This window comes from Mirounga leonina, unplaced genomic scaffold, assembly GCF_011800145.1.
Source record: "Mirounga leonina isolate KUSES-001 unplaced genomic scaffold, KU_Mleo_1.0 Mir_418, whole genome shotgun sequence".
Lineage (NCBI taxonomy): Eukaryota > Metazoa > Chordata > Mammalia > Carnivora > Phocidae > Mirounga > Mirounga leonina.
In genome coordinates, this window is record NW_023270739.1 from 17,048,229 (window position 1) to 17,065,168 (window position 16,940).

Here is a 16,940-nt window from a genome sequence, read left to right on the forward strand (position 1 = left end):
TCTGAAACAAATAAATTAGCTGAAACAAATTTAGTATGTGCCTGGTACCATAATAATTACTTTTACATGTTAGCTTATTTGTAAAATAACAGGTAATAAACAAGAATTTCTTTTTTTTTTTTTTTAAGATTTTATTTATTTGACAGAGAGAGAGATAGCAAGAGAGGGAATACAAGCAGGGGGAGTGGGAGAGGGAGAAGCAGGCTTCCTGCTGAGCAGGGAGCCCGATGTGGGACTCAATCCTAGGACCCTGGGATCAATGACCTGAGCTGAAGGCAGACGCTTAACGACTGAGCCACCCAGGCGCCCCAATAAACAAGAATTTCTAAGAATGAACTATATACTCAGCTCTGGGCTGGCCATTTATGTAGTATCCCAAGAAAGTCTTCACCTCTTATTCACTGTGGTTCCTGCCTTCCAGGAAGTTATAGTCTATATGGAGAGAGTGTGCTAATATACACAAAACAATTAATTCAGTAAGCACAGTAAGTATAAAACTAGCACATGGTAAATAGTAATAAAGACTTGATAAATATCTGTTAAAAGAATGGATATAAACAAAGTTGGAATGATTAGCATCAAGACTTTAGAGAGGTAGTACTAATTGAAGGATACAGAGGTTGGCTAGAAGGAGAGGGTCTGGAAAGTCACAAAATGACCAGAAGGGAAGTTGGACAAGAAAATAAACACTTAAACAATACCCTGTGGTAGGTAGTATTCATAGGCGATCAAGAGAGCCAGAGGGATGAGGAGCCTAACTCTTCCTGGTGGAGTCAAGGAAACCTTAAGGGGAGGATTACGTGAGCTGGAATTAATCAGGTGAACAGGGTTGGGCAGAAGGGACAGAAAGAAGTGTATATTGCACAGTGGAGAAGCAGTATATGCAAAGGCATGAAGGTCTGAAGCCACATGGTATCTTAGGAAATCATACATAGTTCAGTGTCCCTAGAGTACAAAGGAAGTAAACTACACAGCTGAAGATGAAACAAAATACCCTTTGGTTGCCTAGATACCATGTTTCCATTACCTACATTTAGTTTTTATTCTTTAAGTTCCCAGTGCTTGATGGGTATATACTGATAGCTCGTCGTAGTTTTAATTTGCATTTCCTTTATGATTAATTACATTCAATACCTTTTTATTATATGTTTTTTGGCCATTTCCATTTGGATATTTACTTTTGCGACTTGGCTGTTGAAATCTCTTTTTTTCTTTTCTTAAAGATTTTATTTATTTATTTGAGACAAAGAGAATGAGAGAGAGAGAGCACATGAGAGGGGGGAGGGTCAGAGGGAGAAGCAGGCTCCCTGCCGAGCAGGGAGCCCGATGCGGGACTCGATCCAGGGACTCCAGGATCATGACCTGAGCCGAAGGCAGTCGCTTAACCAACTGAGCCACCCAGGCGCCCGAAATCTTTTTTTTTCTTAAGATTTTATTTATTTGTTCATGAGAGATACACAGAGAGAGGTAGAGGGAGAAGCAGGCTCCCCATGGAGCAGGGAGCCTGAGGTGGGACTCGATCCCAGCACCCTGGGATCATGACCTGAGTCAAAGGCAGACGCTTAACTGACTGAGCCACCTAGGCACCAGCTATTGAAATCTTTAATCCAGTTTTAAATGGATTCTCAGTTTTTTTCTTATTTATTTAGGACTTTTTGATATAGTCTAGGTACAAAATATATTTTGAAATATTTTTCTCCTGCTTTGTGGGTTGCATTTTTACTCTCTTAATGATACTTTTTGGTGGTCAGAATTTCTTCATTTTAATTAAGTTCAACTTATCAGTCTTTTTTTTTTTTTCTTTCAAGTTTTTATTTAAATTTCAGTTAGTTAACACATAGTGTAATATTAGTTTCAGGAGTAGAATTTATTGATTCATCACTTAAATTGCTCATCACAAGTGCCCTCCTTAATGCCCATCACCCATTAAACCCATCCCTCCACCCATCTCCCCTCCAGCAACCCTCAGTTTGTTTTGTATAGTTAAGAGTCTGTTTTATGGTCTGCTTCTCTCTTCCCCCCGCCATGTTCATCTGTTTTGTTTCTTAAATTCCACATATGAGTGAAATCATATGGTATTTGTCTTTCTCTGGCTGACTTATTTTGCTTAACATAATATACTCTAGCTCTATCTACATTGTTGCAAATGACAAGATTTCATTCTTTTTTATGGCTGAGTAACATTCGATTGTGTATATGTACCACATCTTTATCCATTCATCAGTTGACTTTTTTTTTTAAGATTTTATTTATTTATTTGAGAGAGAGAATGAGATAGAGAGAGAGCATGAGAGGGGGGAGGGTCAGAAGGAGAAGCAGACTCCCTGCTGAGCAGGGAGCCTGATGCGGGACTCGATCCCGGGACTCCAGGATCATGACCTGAGCCGAAGGCAGTCGCTTAACCAACTGAGCCACCCAGGCGCCCCAGTTGATTGACTTTTTAGCCCTTTCCATAATTTGGTTATTTGGTTGATAATGCTGCTATAAACACCGGGGTGCATGTACCTCTTCAGTTCAGTATTTTTTTATCCTTTGGGTAAATACCTACTAGTGCTATTGCTGGATCATAGGGTAGCTCTATTTTTAACTTTTTGAGGAACCTCCATTCTGTTTTCCAGAGTGGCTGCACCGGTTTGCATTCCCACCAACAATGTAGAAGGGTTCCCCTTTCTCCACATCCTGGCCAACATCTGTCGTTTCCTGAGTGGTTAATTTTAGCCATTCTGACAGGTGTGAGGTGATATCTCATTGTAGTTTTGATTTGTATTCCCCTGATGATGAGTGATGTTGAGCATCTTTTCATGTCTGTTAGCCATTTGTATGTCTTCTTTGGAGAAATGTCTGTTTATGTCTTCTTGACTGGATTATTTGTTTTTTGGGTGTTGAGTTTGATAATTTCTGTGTAGATTTTGGATATCAACCCTTTATTAGGTATGTCATTTACAAATATCTTCTCCCATTCCAAAGGTTGCCTTTTAGTTTTGTTGATTGTTTCCTTCACTGTGCAGAAACTTTTTATCTTGATGAAGTCCCAGTAGTTCATTTTTGCTTTTGTTTCCCTTGCCTCTGGAGATATATCTAGTAAGAATTTGCTATGGCCAATGTCAAAGAGGTTGCTCCTGTGTTCTCCTCTAGGATTTTGATGGCTTCCTTTCTCACATTTATGTCTTTCATCCATTTTGAATTTATTTTTGTGTGTGGTATAAGAAAGTGGTCCACTTTCATTCTTTTGTAAGTTGCTATCCAGTTTTCCCAACACAATTTGTTGAAGAGACTATCTTTTTTCCATTGGATATTCTTTCCTGCTTTGTCAAAGATTAGTTGACCCTATAGTTGTGGGTCCATTTTTGGGTTTTCTATTCTTTTCCATTGACCTATATGTCTGTTTTTATGCCAGTACCATACTGTCTTCATCACTACAGCTTTGTAATATAACTTGAAGTCCAGAATTGTGATACCTCCAGCTTTGCTTTTCTTTTTCAAGATTGCTTTGGCTATTTGGGGTCTTTTGTGATTCCATACAAATTTTAGGATTGTTTGCTCTAGCTCTGTAAAAAAATGCTGGTGATATTTTGATAGGGATTGCATTAAGTGTGTAGGTTACTTTAAGTATAGACATTTTAAGAATATTTGTTCTTCCAATCCATGAGCATGGAATGTTTTTCAATTTCTTTGTGTCATCTTCAATTTCTTTCATAAGTGTTCTATAGTTTTCAGAGTACAGATCTTTTACCTCTTTGGTTAGGTTTATTCCTAGGTATCTTAGTTTTTGGGTGCAATTTAAATGGGATCAATTCCTTGATTTTTCTTTCTGCTGCTTCATTATTGGTGAATAGAAATGCAACAGATTTCTGTACATTGATTTTGTATCCTGTGACTTTACTGAATTTTGTGTATTAATTCCAGCAGTTTTTTGGTGGAGTCTTTCAGGTTTTCTACATAGAGTATTATGTCATTTGAGAATTAAACCAAGGACTGTAACAAGAAATAAAGAAGGGCACTAAATCAAAATAAAGGGGTCTATCTAGCAAGAAGATCTAACAATTGTAAATATTTATGTCCTCAACTCAGGAGCACCCAAATATATAAAACAACTAATAACAAATTAAAGGAACTCATTGATAATAATACAATAATAGGAGGGGACTTTAACACACGACTTGCACCAATGGACAGATCATCTAAGCAGAAAATCAACAAAGAAACAATGGCTTTGAATGACACACTGGACCAGATGAATTTAACAGATATGTTCAGAACATTTCATCCTAAAGCAGCAGAATACACATTCTTTTTGAGTGCACATGGGACATTCTCCAGAATAGATCACATACTAGGTCACAAATCAGGCCTCAATAAGTACAAAAAGATTGAGATCATGCCATGCATATTTTCTGATCACAATGCTATGAAACTTAAAGTCAATCATAAGAAAAATTTGGAAAGACCACAAATACATAGAGGTTAAAGAACATCCTACTAAAGAATAAATTATCACTCTTTTCCTGTATTTTTAGTCCTTTGTGTGTCCCAATTAGGAAATTTTTGCTTTTCCTGAGGTCATAAAGAGATTCCTCTAATTTTTCATTTAAAAGCTTTATTGTTAACTATTTCCATTAATGAAATGTAATATACTTTGGAATTGATTTCTGTAGGTGCTGTAATCAAGACTCATTTTTTTCCCATATGGATATTCAATTAACTAAACACCACTTATTGAAAAGACATTTCCTTTGCCCCATTGCAAGGCAGTGTCAAATTGGACATAAACCAGATACTATTTTCTTTTTTTTTTTTTTATTTTTTTTTTAAAGATTTTTATTTATTTGAGAGAGAGAGAATGAGAGAGAGCACATGAGAGGGGGGAGGGTCGGAGGGAGAAGCAGACTCCCTGCAGAGCAGGGAGCCCGATGCGGGACTCGATCCAGGGACTCCAGGATCATGACCTGAGCCGAAGGCAGTCGCTTAACCAACTGAGCCACCCAGGCGCCCCCAGATACTATTTTCTTGTGCGTCTGTATCTTGATTCTCTATTCTGCTCTATTTTGTCTGTTTTTCCCCTGGTAATACCACATGATCTTAACTTCAATAGCTCACTTCAATGTGTTTCCCTTCTTTCTGGGATCTTGGCCCCTCAAGTCCTAATTGTTGTGACTCTATGGTGTCTTAAAAAAAAAAAAAAAAAAAAAAAAAAAGCCTGCCTGCCCCATTCCTGCACTTTTTTTTTTTTTAAAGATTTTATTTATTTATTTGACAGAGAGAGACAGCGAGAGAGGGAACAGAAGCAGGAGGAGTGGGAGAGGGAGAAGCAGGCTCCTGGCTGAGCAGGGAGCCCAATGCGGGACTCGATCCCAGGACCCTGGGATCATGACCTGAGCCGAAGGCAGACGCTTAACCGACTGAGCCACCCAGGCGCCCCCCCATTCCTCCGCTTTTTAAAAAAGATTTTATTTATTTATTTGACAGAGAGAGGCACAGCGAGAGAGGGAACACAAGCAGAGGGAGTGGGAGAGGGAGAAGCAGGCTCCTGGCTGAGCAGGGAGCCCGATGCAGGGCTCGATTCCAGGACCCTGGGATCATGACCTGAGCGGAAGGCAGACGCTTAACGACTGAGCCACCCAGGCACCCCTCCTCCACTTTCTTTACATTGTTCTTAGCCAGATGGGTGTTCTAAATCAAGCTACTCTACTAAAGCTGAAATTGGGATTCTAGAACAATCATTTTGAAACAGATCAGGTCATGTCACCCTTCCATTTAAAATACTGCCACAAATGCCATTGCCCAGAGTAAATCCAAACTTCATACAAATCTAACAAAAAAAAGACCTCTGCCTTCCTCTCATCTTGTATTACTCTTATGTTGCTCATTATGCTTTAGTCAGCTGGTGTTTACCTCTCTCTAGGATGCTTTTTTCAAGAACTTTTTGGTATTCAGATCTCAGTTCAAATGTCACTTCTTCACAAATGCCTTCTCTGACCACACATTAGAGTGTAGTTCCTTCTTTCCATTCTGTTTCATGTTACCTTGTTTTATTTTCTTTATAGTACTTCCACCAGTGGAAATTATTATATTTATTTGTTTAATTATTTATTGTATTTCTCTCTCCATTAGAATGCAAACTTTATGAGGGCAGGAGCCTTATCAACCTTTTTTTATGGTAGACTTTCCAATGGCAAGAACAGGGCCTGGGACATAAAGCAGAGTTGAATGAATACACATGGACATTTAGTATTATAGTGTATGGTCAAGGTTAAGTCAGGCTTTTAATTCTTGATCCAACAAGATCAAGTTGGAACAGTAGATTATGACATTAAAAACATTGTTAAATATTTTGTTTTGACTTTTGCCATGCATGAAGATTTTCGAGACTGCTCTGGTTGCTAGTAGCATTACATGAAATCTTACAGTTATGCTTTTGTTCTCTCTTAGGACTCCACTGATGGATAACTGGTATTCTTTATCATATCTATACTTCAGCACTCTTGGAACATTGGTAACGGTATTTATGGGAATGCTAATCAGTTTACCAACAGGTAACTATCTAAGCATTAGTATTGTTGTATTTACCTCTATATCAGCTTTTTCTGTATCTATTTTATAGCTATTTATGTTATTTTTCTATAGTCCTGTTAACAACTAGTTTAATTACTTGTTCCATTTTCCTCATGGGAAATTTGAGTGCCTGGACTTGAAAGCAGAAGATTCTATTTGAACCTTTGTTCTGCCATTTACTAGCTGCATAGACTTAAGGAAGTCCATATGGCTACTCTGAGACTTAGCTATCTTATGTATAAAATGAGAATAGTGACAATTGACTTGCCTATCTCACAGGTTGCTGTAAGATAAAAATAAAGTGCTTGACAAAATCATATGTAGCTACTACAGTGCTAGGATTTTACATGTATTATTACAACAATCCTGTGTCATGATCTTTTCATTGTCCTATGCTGACTTTTTGTAAACTGTAAAGAAGAATACACACGTAAGGAATGATAATTACAATCCTTACATTTGAACATAGTGCGAGGCTTTTTTCACATGTCCATAAACTTTAAAAACATTATTTAAAAAAACAGACTGATAATACACATCGTATACACTGCTCTCTGGGATTGCTATAGAGCTGTTATTCTGGGACTTCATTTTGTCTTCATTCTGTGAATTCCCTTGGTGTCCCTCCTGTGTTGGATTCCCTGTTGCCTGTATTGCATTATTTATAATTCTTGTTTATCCCCTTAACTGAATGGAGCACATCCTTTACCATGTTCTTGAGAAAGGGTAGACAAGAGATTTTGAAGATGTGGTATCTCTGGAAAAAAATTCCTTTAATTATCCCTTATACTTGATTGATCATTTGTTTGATTAGAGAATCCTAAAAAGAAAACACCTTTCTTGTTTCTGAGAGGATGTCTTAATTTTCTCCTAGCTCATTATGTTGTTATTTAGAATGCCAGTGCCATGCTACCTGTTGGCCCTTTGCACGTGACCCATTTCACAATGACTGCTTTGCCCGAAGACCCTTCAGTTCGAGGACATTTTCCTATATTATTTCTTTTGTAATTTCCTGTGATTTTCTGTTTTATCTCTCTGGAAACTCTTGTTAGTCAAATGTTTGAGTCTCAGATAGTTATTCTAATTTTCCTCTCTTTTCTCTCCTATTTTCCATCACTGTGTCTTTTAGGTGACTACATGGGATAATTTTCCAATTTCTTTTCCAATAACTCTCAAAGGAGCACTCTGATCCAGTTTTGAGAATAGTCTATAAGGGAAGGAGGGCAGGTAGGAGGCTATTGCAGTAATCCAGGCGAGCGATCATGGTGGCTCGAAGCAGGGTAGTAATGTAGAGCTAGTGAGAACTGCTGGGCTCCCTGATTTCCTGCATTCCCTCACCCATGTACATCCATAACAACCAGAGTGGGGGAAGGTAGCTCCACTGCCCTCTTCATCAAATGTGCAGTAACTAGTCAGAAATCCTATACTTTGTCCTAGTATGTCTGATGTCTTTGTTTGCTTTCTGCTACAGAGCTACGGCACTGTGCCACTTGAAGGAATTCTATCAATCCTGTTTTGTGGCTCCTGAATAGCACTGCCTTTCAAATTCTGTGATATTTGTATTTATAATTAATAAATTATATTAATAATTAGCAGTAATATTAATATAATCATATCAACAATTATATTAATTATAATTATTATATATTGCAATGCATAATTATACATTTATAATAAAGTTTGTAGCTATTTATTACTTCTCAAACAGTTGTTTTAATCTATTCTGTTTCTTTTCAAAGAGGACTGTGCCTTTCTTCATAAATTAAATTACCAACACAGTAAATTTATTCTTTTGTTTGTTTTGATATATTTTAAGACAGATTTTAAAGTTTTCTTACCAGTAACCCAATTATTCAGATCAGGAATACACCTAAACCATCTCCTTGTACTATTTGACCTTGGATCCTTGTTCAACCCATTCCTTTTTCTTTAAGAAAATGGAGTATCAGAGCATTCCCTTTGAGCACTCCCTTTTTTTTTTTCCTTAAAAGTTTTTATTCTGATGACCATATATGACTGCTTCTTTTGTTTTATAAAGTCATGCTTTACCTAGGTGAGCAGGCATCCAGTGATAAAAAACAATTCAACTTCATTAATTTCATAAACGACTTATTTCCACTTCACAGCAGCAATGAACACCTTGAAAAAATAATCTAGAAACATGAAATCCTTGGGAAATAAATAGGAATACTAGGAATACACTCCTTGGGAAATAAATAGGAATACTAGGACTCAGTAAGAATTCCGGCCATACAGACTTGGTTGGCATTTCAGTTTCACCTAACCATGTACTGTATACCGTGAGTGGGTCTGTCTCCTCATTAGTAAAATACGGTAAATAATGCCCTAAGTAGACCACGAGCTATGAGTAGAGTAATTGTTTTACTCATCTCTGTCTCTCCAGCATCTAGTAGAGTCTCTAGTGGATGGTAGGCACTCAACAATGTTGAATGAATTAACTTAAAGTTGATCCTGTCTCCAGAACAGCAGAGGTTCCCATAATTAAAAGCCTAATATTTGTACCGAAGTGGTGGTTCCCAAATATTAGAGAGCATGAAGATCACTTTAGAAATTTGGTAAAAATCAGGATTCAGTGGCCCCACTCCAGAGTTTCTAACTGGGTTGGTCCAGGTTGGAGTCTAAGAATCTGCATTTGAAGTACGTCTGCTAGATGATTTGTACAAAAGTAGTTTGAGAACCCACAGTTTTAAAAAGCTTTGTCTTTGATCTACAAATAAAATACCAAAACAAAGAAAAATTTTTATAAAACAGAATGTTAGGGAAGAGGAGTTGAAACATCAATCATTATATTGATTTTTATTTAACTAATTTATTCAATAATTCATAATTTCCTGCATTTCTTCATGCACATCTACATTCATAGCCATCAAACTAGGGGAAGGCAACTCCTCTGTCTGAAGCAGAGGCAGATGGCTTGATATTTTATTGGTAGATCACAGAGAATGCTTTTAAATCAGTTTCCCTACAAGTATTGGGCTCTTAGGTTAAGTACCATTGAGGTAGGTTACTTGCATTTAAGAACCATCTCATTCATCTTTAAATAGTAGACTCATTTGTCATAGTGAGGGGCTTGCAGGATCTAAGACTAAAAGAAGGGAAATAGTGAACCAAGTCTTCAGCACTATGTAAAAGATTCTCTTTCTCTGTGTGTTTTATGAGTGCCTAGAGATGAATGTGCACAAGTTAAATGCTTGTATGATGGGCCATCACTGGGTAGTTACAGATATTTTCGGAACATTGTAAATGATGTAAATGTTTTTCAGGAGGAAGAAAACAAAACTTAGACCGCAGATTCCTATTAACCAAAGAGGACTTTTTATCCAATTTTGACATTTTGAAAGTAAGTTGGCTTTCTTTCTCCTTAAATTAGTAAAACTGTGCTTTTATCACCAGGATAGAATACCAGTTAGTCCTCAGACTCTTTTGAACTCTGACGGACAAGGAAGGTATTTGCCCTATTCTTTGATGGTCTATTTCTGTTGTATATCTTGTCTTCAATAGACTACAAAGCTGATTTAGAGAAAGAAAAGCAGTAACAATTATTTAGAATTGAATAGTTCCATTGTTTTCCAATCACTATATTAACATTTTCTTTTAGAAGAAGCATATTTTAAGCTGTAAATCTCACCCAGTAGAAGACGGTGGAACTGATAATCCTGCCTTCAACCATATTGAATTGAACTTCCCAGATCAAAGTGGCAAGATGAGTGGGACTCGTTTGTGAAATATCTGTGATACTAGATGATCTTAAACAGTGACCCAGTTATATATGTTTTCTAAGATAATTGGATCAGGTTTAGATTTCTTTTTGGGGGAAGGGTTCTATAATGAGTGAAGTTTTTGGGGAAACTTTTGGGGGTAAAATTTTGTTAAAGCAAAGTGCAAACTCTTCGCTTATTAAACTCATTAATTGATGCTGCTCTGGAGTTAAGAGTTTCAGCATTGGCATTTCCCTCTATTTCTCTTTTATTTTAATGAAGCTGTCATTATGAAAGTTATGACCACATATATGCTGAAGGATTAACATACACATATACACACATACTTGATGGTCAAAAAGAGTATTTTTAAATTTGGGCATTATTAAAAATATTTTCCATGCATTTGATGCTAGCATATAAGTTTTGGGGTTTGCCAAAATCAGAAGTAATACTGAAAAGACCTTTTCTCCTCAACATACTCTATTTTTAGGAAATAATGAGGTGACAGATCTATGTTGTCTAGATCTTTGCTTCTCATTGATTCATATCAGCCCTATCAGGGAGCTTATTAACCTTGGAACCAATTCTGGTTCAGGAAGGTGGTAATCAAGAAGCATCCTGTTTGGGACAGAACATGGCCCCAATGATCAAGGTCTTTTTGGTGCTATGTATCTATTCTTGTGCCTTTTTTGCTAATTGTCTAGAGCTCCTGGCCATTGGCTGCTTATATTGCCTTACACTCTGGTTTTTACATGCAATCCTAGTTTCTTACCCATCAGCTCAGGTTTTGTTGTACACTTTACTTTGCTTGCCTTCCTAGTTTCCTATCTACTGTGTTACCTTGGGCTTCTATGTCTTGAGATACCCAATGTGAATCATGCTACCCAGATCCTGGTTCACTAAGTCCCAGACTATAAATTAGAAATCCTATGAGCCTGATACTGACTAAAGTACTTTCAGCATAGGTACTTGTGGATTTGGTGACCCAAGAACATTTACATAATTAAAATGGTCAAGCTATGTGGAATTACATGATTGTGTTGAATGATATTAATTTGAATGTCAACTAATTTGCAGTCAATTGAATTTAAAGTGCATATGCTTAGAAGTCTTGAATTCCAGTGTATTCACCCATTTAAAGAGCTAAATTACAAAGGCAAACACTACTTTTTTTTTTTTAATATTCTGAATTACTAACTATATGCTTTGTTCCATGCTTTAAAACTTCAAGTAGCAATCTCAATTGCTAAGAGTTTGGTCACAGACTTTTATCAATAACATTTATTTCTACAGTTCCCACATTAGATACTGTTTAGAAATGTGTTTCTTTTGTTTGTTTATTTGCTTGCTTTACAATGTTTTAAAATAACATGAGAAACATTTAGGTACATTAAATATATTTTAGAATTAAATACTTTTTTGCTTATTTCCTGGTATTTAGGTAAGTATGCTCTGTACTTTTAAAGGTTGCCAATTGAAAACATGAAGCAATAAAAAAATAGGAAGTAGCATTTGTCTAAAGAAAGATTTATATAACATTTAAATTAATGATGTGTTCATATATTTCATATGTGTATAGATGTTATTTTTTTAATCAATATGTTTGTAAGCATGCATCAAACTGTAAATCTTTCTACATTTTTTAATGAGTAGGAAGATATAATCTTATTTGTTTTATGCAAGTGTGATTTGAACTATTATTTATTTAATAAGTGTAAATGCACATGTGTGTAGAATGCTTCAATTGTATGGTGACTAACATAATAAAATAAAATTTAAAAAATCAATTTTGGAAATCAAAGTCCAGTTATATAAATAATTTTTTTTCCTTATCTAACTGCAAAGGGATTATGCAATGTATTCTTTTTTTTTTTTTTTAAGATTTTATTTATTTGTTTGACAGAGAGAGACACAGCGAGAGAGGGAACACAAGCAGGGGGAGTGGGAGAGGGAGAAGCAGACTTCCCGCAGAGCGGGGAGCCTGATACGGGACTCAGTCCCAGGACCCTAGGATCATGACCTGAGCTGAAGGCAGCCACTTAACGACTGAGCCACCCAGGCACCTCTATGCAATGGATTCTTAATGAGAGATATGATACTTCCATTCTTGTCCACTTTATTTAACTAAATATATCTTTGTGACTTTGGGAACTGTTGATATTTTACCTTTATGAACACATAAGAGTGCCAGACCAGATTCTTAAGAAATCAAAATACTGTCATTAATTATGAAAAATCATTTATCTTATCTGAATCTTTGGGTGAAACCAAAAAGAGGTAAAATGTTAATATATCATAATATAAATGAAATCATCTAATGTTCTTAATTATTTCTGAATTATAACAATCCCAACAAGAGGGAAAAGCCACGTAAGTCGTCTATTTTCATTTTGTCATTGACAGATTGTATGACCTTGAATTTATCCTTAATCTACTCTAATGATGGAATTTAACTTTAAACACTTAACTACCTCACAGAAATAATGTGAGTATAAAAGATTAGATAGCACTTTACTCGCTCAAATAGTGTTACTTAAAATTTTAATATGATTGGAAATCAGAATTTGAGACAAAGGTCACTTGCTAGTTTTAAAAAAAGACAAACTGTTAATAATTTGCAATGTAATGATGTGGAGATAGTTCCATCTCTAAAAAATATGTGCCATAGAAATATTGAACTCTATTTAGGAATCAGCAGGATTATTCAAACAGAGAGAATGGAAACTTTACTTTAAATAAAGCTACAGACCAATCGTATTACTCCATAGAGAAATGAAAATTTTATATGTAGGATGTAAAATGGTATAAATATATATGCATCTATTTGATTGCTTATGCATTAATTTTCTCTCTAGACCAGTGGTTCTAATGGGGCAGTTCCTGCCTGAACATTTGGAAATACCTGGATACATTTTTGGTTGTCACAGCTGGTGATGAGGTGCTACTGGCATCTAGTGGATAGAATTTAGGGACACTATTAAGCCTCCTGTAATACATAGGACAGCCCCTCTTCACAACAAAAATGATCCTGCCCCAGTATCAATAGTGTTGGGTTTAAGAACTCCTCCCTGACAGGTTAAGGTTGCAATCTTCATTTTCCTGAAGTTACACATGCTGGTTTTGTTCCTTTAGGGAAATTCCCTTGACTCTTCTATCTGATCATTCTCATCTACAGGTGAGGATTAAAGTTTCACTGGCATACACAATGTTAGGATACGGAATAATGACCATATATTTTCATAGCACTTTGAAAATATTAAGGAATATAAAATTGTGAATAATTATAAAAACGACTCTTATGAAAGTTTCATTTTGCAACATGATTTCCAACATTAACGCACATTAAGATGAAGGAAATATCAAATATATGAATATGAAGATTTCATAATTTTGTTTTACTTTTGAAAACCCCAGGAAGTATAGTTTATTTGTTAACAACTCAGTTTCTGTCCATGATGTAGACACAAGGGACAGGGATAGGCTTGAGATCAGGAGAATGACTCTCTGTGTCAATTCTTGTAGGAAATTCTTCGTTTTTTCCAATAATAGTTGTTGATACAGAGTCAACTGAATGCATGTGCAGTTACTGAAAATTCACCACATAATTTAGTTATTGTAAAATTTACTTTTCTATATAAGTTGTGTGCCCATTGTGAAAAATCTTGAGGGAACTGAACATTATAGTGTAAAACATGTTTGCATTTCTGATTTTTCAACTTGCTGATTAAGCTCTCTGCAAGTGTCTTTGCAGTTGTCTGTTCTTGGGGAAGAAAAGTCAAATTGAATATAATTAAGTTTATCAGGTTTTACAGAGTTATTTCCACTCTACCACATAAAGGACTTCTTCTGTATATTACATGCAGATTATAAAAGTGTAAGCAAATAAACATGCAGAACTTTTGTCGCTGAAGAATATTTTATGCTTTAAGTAATTAACACTGTATTTGAAAATAAAAAGTCACATCTTCAGTACTGAAAATTTCTTAGCCATTATTTCTTTGAATATTTCCCCCTCCCATTTTCTCTGTCCTGTAACTCTTTAACTCCTATTAGGGGAATACCTCTTTATCCTATCCTCCATGTCTCCTAATCTGGTTCATATTTTTTACCTTTTTATATTTAAAAATTTCAAGATGCAACACATACATATATATGAAAGGTCATTTTCTTTTCAGCCTTTCCTAATCTGCTACTTAATCTGTCCATTGAATTTTCCATTTCAATGACTTTTCTTCATTTTTAGAGTTGGATGTGCCTTTTCAAATTTTTCAGTTTCCTATTCTTTCCTAACATTGGATTCTTTCATTATGATTCCAAATTATTCTTTTATCTCTAATAATTTTAACCATATTTATTACTCTTATGTTATCTGAAATTCTTGATGTGCTAATTCTTCTACTTGCTCATTTGCTTACTCTTCATCATGGTGGTTTCTTTCCTTGTGGAGTTGATCATTTAACTGAAAGTTTATCTTCAGTAGGGGTTGTATTTTTTCTAGTGAGAGTTCCTTGGGCTCTGGTTAGTGAGTCTTTACAGAGAAGTTTTAAATCAGCTTTGGCTGTGCCTGTGTTTTAATTGCTGTCTACCAATCTTACATCATTATCTCGGGTTAGGGCTTCTGTCTTAGGTTCACAGGATCAATTTTCATCCTTTATCTATGCATGGCACAGGGTTTAGGGTTGGAGTCTCAGGTACTTTGTTCGCCATCAAAGACTGGGAGAGAGGCAAACTTTCTTGCTGAGCGAAATAAGTCAATCAGAGAAAGACATGTATCATATGACCTCACTGATATGAGGAATTCTTTTTTTTTTTTAAGATTTTTATTTATTTATTGAGAGAGAGAGAGCATGAGAGAGAGGAGGGTCAGAGAGAGAAGCAGACCCCCTGCTGAGCAGGGAGCCCGATGCGGGACTCGATCCTGGGACTCCAGGATCATGACCTGAGCCGAAGGCAGTCGCTTAACCAACTGAGCCACCCAGGTGCCCCGATATGAGGAATTCTTAATCTCAGGAAACAAACTGAGGGTTGCTGGAATGGTGGGGGTGGGAGGGATGGGGTGGCTGGGTGATAGACATTAGGGAGGGTATCTGCTATGGTGAGTGCTGTGAATTGTGTAAGACTGTTGAATCACAGACCTGTACCTCTGAAACAAATAATACATTAGATGTTAAAAAAAAAAAGAAGAAGATAGCAGGAAGGGAAGAATGAAGGGGGGAAATCGGAGAGGGAGACGAACCATGAGAGACTATGGACTCTGAGAAACAAACTGAGGGTTCTAGAGGGTAGGGGGGTGGGGGGATGGGTTAGCCTGGTAATGGGTATTAAAGAGGGCACGTACTGCATGGAGCACTGGGTGTTATATGCGAACAGTGAATCATGGAACACTACATCAAAAACTAATGATGTAATGTATGATGATTAACATAACATAATAAAAAAATAAATAAAGATAAAGTAACTGTCAATGTAGAAAATCCTAAAGAGGATGCCAAACTGCTGTTAAACTAATGTTGAGTTTAGCAAGATCACAGGATTCTGGTCAATAAAAAGTTGTACTTACAAAAAATAAAATAAAATAAATAAAATAAAATTCCCTTTTAAATAATGGCGCAGTTCCTCAAGGCTTCAGGCTTTTGGTGATACTTGGAATAGAGTTCTCACTCTTCCACATTTTGGAAGCAGAAACCTCTGTCCCCATGAGGACCCACGAACTCATCAAGAACTATACCTTCATAAGTTATTCAACATCTGCTGGTACCATTGCTATGATTTCAACTTTTTTTAAATTGAAGTAAAATTGGTATATAATTAGTTTTAGGTGTACCACATAATTTGGCATTTTCATACACTGCAAAGTGATCACCATATTATTTACCATCCGTCACCATACAGTTGCGCCCCTTCACTCTTTTTGCCCACCTCCCAACCCTCTTCCTCTCTGACAACCATCAATCATTTTTCTTTTCAATATTGGGACCTGGTGTTTCCCTTTCCATTCTTTTTTTTTTTTAATTTATTTATTTAATTGACAGAGAGAGACAGCGAGAGAGGAACACAAGGAGGGGGAATGGGGGAGGGAGAAGCAGGCTTCCCACTGCGCAGAGAGCCTGATATGGGGCTCAATCCCAGGACCCTGGGATCACGACCTGAGCTGAAGGCAGTCGCTTAACCAACTGAGCCACCCAGGTGCCCCTCCCTTTTCATTCTTACAAGTTTGACTATGTATTAAAATTTTTGTTTTGTGACATTTTATCCAGAATTTCTGTATGTTTCTAGCAGGAGGAGCCCAATCTGTCTGAGTACGGACCATAAATTTTTGAAAGTTCTGTTGTTATTATTATTCTTTTCATTTGCTTAATCCTAGGCTGTGGAGGCATGAGGAGATACTCATCACTCATAGCAATTTCAAAACAATGTGCAGAATAGGATAATCTGTTATAAACTGAACACATGAATGCTGAGGTACATGGAGAGTCTTTTGTTTTTATATAAAAGCTTTATGGAGTTGTAATTTACACACCAAACAGTCATACCATTTGAAATGTACAGTTTGATGGTTATTATATTCCCAGAGTTATACAACCATTGCCACAATCTTAGAACATTTTCATCAACCACAAAAGAAGCTCCATATCCATTGTATTTACTCCCCATTTTCTCCCAGAC

At 36.3% G+C, this 16,940-nt stretch overlaps 1 protein-coding gene across 1 annotated transcript in view; it reads left to right on the plus strand.

Annotated features, from left to right (window-relative positions):
* Positions 1-11,630, plus strand: part of SLC5A8 (solute carrier family 5 member 8) — a 71,067-nt gene extending 59,437 nt beyond the window's left edge. Inside the window, exons 13-15 of the mRNA XM_034987274.1 lie at positions 6,430-6,533; positions 9,837-9,913; positions 10,172-11,630. Of these exons, the coding sequence (XP_034843165.1) occupies positions 6,430-6,533; positions 9,837-9,913; positions 10,172-10,297 (307 nt within the window). The 3' untranslated portion in view covers positions 10,298-11,630. The remainder of the gene's footprint in view (positions 1-6,429; positions 6,534-9,836; positions 9,914-10,171) is intronic.
* The last annotated feature ends 5,310 nt before the right edge of the window (positions 11,631-16,940 follow it).